The sequence below is a fragment of the Haliaeetus leucocephalus genome, unplaced genomic scaffold (genome assembly GCF_000737465.1).
Source record: "Haliaeetus leucocephalus isolate CR32 unplaced genomic scaffold, Haliaeetus_leucocephalus-4.0 Scaffold339, whole genome shotgun sequence".
In the NCBI taxonomy this organism is placed as follows: Eukaryota; Metazoa; Chordata; class Aves; order Accipitriformes; family Accipitridae; genus Haliaeetus; species Haliaeetus leucocephalus.
Window position 1 is genome coordinate 3,802,083 of NW_010972775.1, and position 3,684 is coordinate 3,805,766.

General features: G+C 44.4%; 1 protein-coding gene across 1 annotated transcript in view; it reads right to left on the reverse strand.

Moving 5' to 3' along the window:
- The window catches only part of IREB2 (iron-responsive element binding protein 2), a 26,497-nt gene extending 24,927 nt beyond the window's left edge, over positions 1-1,570 (reverse strand). Inside the window, exon 1 of the mRNA XM_010572258.1 lies at positions 1,512-1,570. Coding sequence (XP_010570560.1) covers positions 1,512-1,570 — 59 coding nt within the window. The remainder of the gene's footprint in view (positions 1-1,511) is intronic.
- Between the last annotated feature and the right edge of the window lie 2,114 nt (positions 1,571-3,684).

Sequence of the window (3,684 nt, forward strand, 5' to 3'; positions counted from 1 at the left end):
CCACGTGACGGGGCCGCGGCTCACGCGGTGGGGCGCAGCTCAGCTTCAGCGCCGTCGCCGCGGCCTGATGGTCAGTCGGGCGGCGGTCGTCGCCGGGGCCTTGTCCGCCCGCGCGCCGCAACTTGAGGCCGGGGCGCCTGTCCGCAACCCCTGGGCTCGGCCCCGCAGCGCTGTGGGCTTGGTGGGGTCCGGGCGGCGGTGCCTCACGTTCAGCCGCCGAGGGCTTTCAAGAGCAGGCCCGCCGGGCCTGTGGGTGGTCGTGGCCTTTTCTTCAGCCGCACAGCTCTTCCCTCCCGACGGCAGCAAGCGGCCGCCCGAGCTGAAGCAGGCTGCAGCCCTGGCCGGGGGGTTCTTCCAGAGGCATTTGAGGCTTGCAGTGGATTAAAGTAGAGCGTTGTAACAAGGCTCTTAACGCTTTTTGCAAGAGTAACGTTGTTAGGCTGAAACTGCGTTAAGGACATCCATTTCCCTCAGCAGTATTTACCAGAGTGCCCTGCAGACAGGTGGGACCACTGCAGCAGCGCTCCAGAACTCCTGTGAAGTTGCTCTTGGCTGCAATTCATCGTGTTCTTGCCATCCACTGCTAAGATGGCATAGGACAGCCTTTAAGGAAAGAAACCTGTACTAGCAAACCTTTCCCAGGGTAGAGCATTAAAGCCCCTTCCATGAGCTGATTCCTGATGCAGAGCAGTAATGCTACCACAGCCCACACAAAAGGGTGGAAAGATGTGGTGGTGTCATTCTGTCACGCAGCCAGGCTTAACCTTGCTTTGTTCTTAGTCTCTGATGCTAGGTTTCTTTGGGAGGTTTTTTCATTTCATATATTTTTTCTTTTCTTGCTTTCAAATGATGATCTTTTTTCTTAGCTGGATGATGGAATTTTATTTGTGTCTTGATCTGCAGTGCAATGGTTGCAGTACATGAGGTCATACTCACAGTGGTGACCAAGTCAAGTGATACTAGTTTCTCCAGGCTATAAGACATAGATAATACCTAGGGTTTAGATGCTAATGCAGCCAGAACTTAGCAGCAGGCTCAGGCAGCCAAGAAGATTACCAAGAAGATGTCTGTGACTTGGCCTTTAATTGATCCATTTTCCCTTTTGCCTGCATCTGTTTTGACCTAAACTGCCATTGCCTTCCTGAACCGTGACAGAATGATTTGACACACTGATTGCAAAAGTTATATTCAAAACTGCATGAGCAACCGTAATTCTGGCATCTTTTTACCTGCTCTAGGCTGCTGTGATGTCTGGCATATCTTTGAGAGACTGCAGGCAGAAGGAACTAGATCAGTGGGAAGGAAGGTGGTGGAGGATGTGGCCGAGACGTGTCTAGAGGAGCTCCCCCAATTTAGTTGCATAAAGCATGTTCAGGATGCCAAAAGCTGTCTGTTCCTTTGAACAGATTACTTATGCGTGGCATCTTCTTTATAGCTTTTACCTTTGTTGGATCAGTGCAGTCATTTTTCATTCAGAGCTCAGACAAACAGTGGGGCCTGCAGCCTAATACCTTGGCGCAAAGGGCAGGTTTACCCTCTGCTCCCCAGCACACGTGGCTGCCTCACACATGCTGGCCACACGTTTGCTCCCAGAGGACTTTGGCAGGAGTTTCTGGGGTCAGTGCTGGGAGGTGCAGTGATGAGCAGATGAAGTGTTGGCAGTCAAATGATGGTATCTTCGTCTCTTGACAAATTTAGATAAGATGCATCTCCAGGGACATTCTGCACCGTGACTGACCACTTGTCTTCCTTTGTCAAAGAAACCCCTAGTCTCACAGGGCTGGGTTCACAGGATGCTGGTGACAAAATGTCTTCTGGTTATCTTCCACTGTTGGCTGAAGGCTAACTTCGGTGGGTCAGGTACATCCAAGGAAGGGAATTTTAGGGAGTATTTCTTGTTCACATGCTGAATCCTTTAGCACCAAATGTTTAGGGTTTTGTGCCCTTCTTCCATATCAGACAGATTTCTGGAAAGCAAATCCCATGTATATTTGGTTTTAACAAAATGTTTAGCCATTTGATGTTAGGCTTTTAATTTATACTCAAAATTTTCTTTCTCTTTGCTTATTAGCAACAGGGCTACCCCATTGTTATGCATACTAGTTTTTTTATGTGTGATTCTTTCAGAACATGGAGCCCTTTAAGGTGTTGTGTTACCATCTAGGAAGAAAGATGTTTTTGCAGTTTCCAGAATGTTTTCTCCATTTCCCAGCTGGGATCCAACATCCTGAAATAAGTAAAATTCAAGGGAGACCTTATCCAGCAGAAAAACGGTGATAGGTATTGCTGGTTTGTAATTAGAGCTGACAGAAGCAGGCTAAATGGGAGTGTCTTAGTGAAGAAGAGAATGTGAATAGAAGGAATTACTTTGCACTACTTCTGCGAAAGACAGTCACTACACAGAGAGAATTTCACTATTGTTGTTCACCATATTTCAGCCTTTAGAGAAAGCAGGTTTTTTTGTGGAAAAAGCTGAGCTAAATAATGCTCTCAGGTCTGTATTCCACAGCAGTTTAATATTTAATATAAAACAGAGACCATACCAAGACAGAAAGAGAGAACGCAATGTAATGCAAAACACTTTTCTAGTTATGCCTTTCTTTTGTCTTCCTCCCTTTTTCTATAAAGATGGATGAAAGACAATAGCAGGAACAACCAGATGGCACCCACACTATACGTTCCTCTACAGGAGAAGCAGGTTGGTCCAACAGTTTGAAGTACAGGCCTTTGAATCAAATCGCTTCTAATCCTGGCTACACACAGACTACCATATGACTTGTATTTAGAGCTCGAATGCAGTAAATCTTACATGGTTCTAAGGTGGTGAGAGATCTTTAGAGGAGGAGAGTAAAAATTTTCATACTTAGCTACAGACAAAAAAAATACACAGCAACTGAAGTTTTTTTTTTCCACATGAGTGAGTTTAGGAGATTAAGAATGAAAACTTGGGAAACCTCTGTAGAATATTTACTTAAGAAGTTTAGGTCAGTCCAATCAATCGAGCCTAAGATCCGCAAGTGAATCTACAGAGGTGGGTAAGACACATAATAATCTATGCATAGACTATTTCAAAGTTGGAGCTACTTGGGGCAGCTAATTAAAAAGATCACAGACATTTTGACATTGGCATCTTTTCAGTAACAAACTGAAAAAAGGGTTTATAAAATTCATGTTGGACAATTTGTAAGAAAAAAAACAAATAGTTTCATTCCCCTATGTCTTGTGCCACAGCAGCAAAGCCACAGGAATTAGGTAAGCTGTAAACTAAGAACATGGCAGGTTGGATATTTCAGTAAAAACGTGACTGAATATTTAGTTTTGATACCACATGGTTTGAGATACAATCTTTGCTTTTGCAAATTTTTTTTTGTACTGCAGTGTCCTCAGTGCCACCATGTAATCTTCGATAATATGAATTTAAGCTTCACTTTTGATTGTATATAGCTTATAATCACTACACAAAATTGCTAATATCAAAATAAGTAGATTAATAACTGCCGGAGGAGAAAGCACTTATTCCTAACACTAGCTGTATGGCAAGGAGTCTGTGCTGCAAGAGCCAATGTCACAGAAGACATTGAAAGTCAAACTCCTTACCCATGCTAGGGCTCCACTGAGAAAAAACACTCCTTGGATTTCTCATCCCCTGGGATATTAATTACCTCAGACTGGTGTTTATTAGTT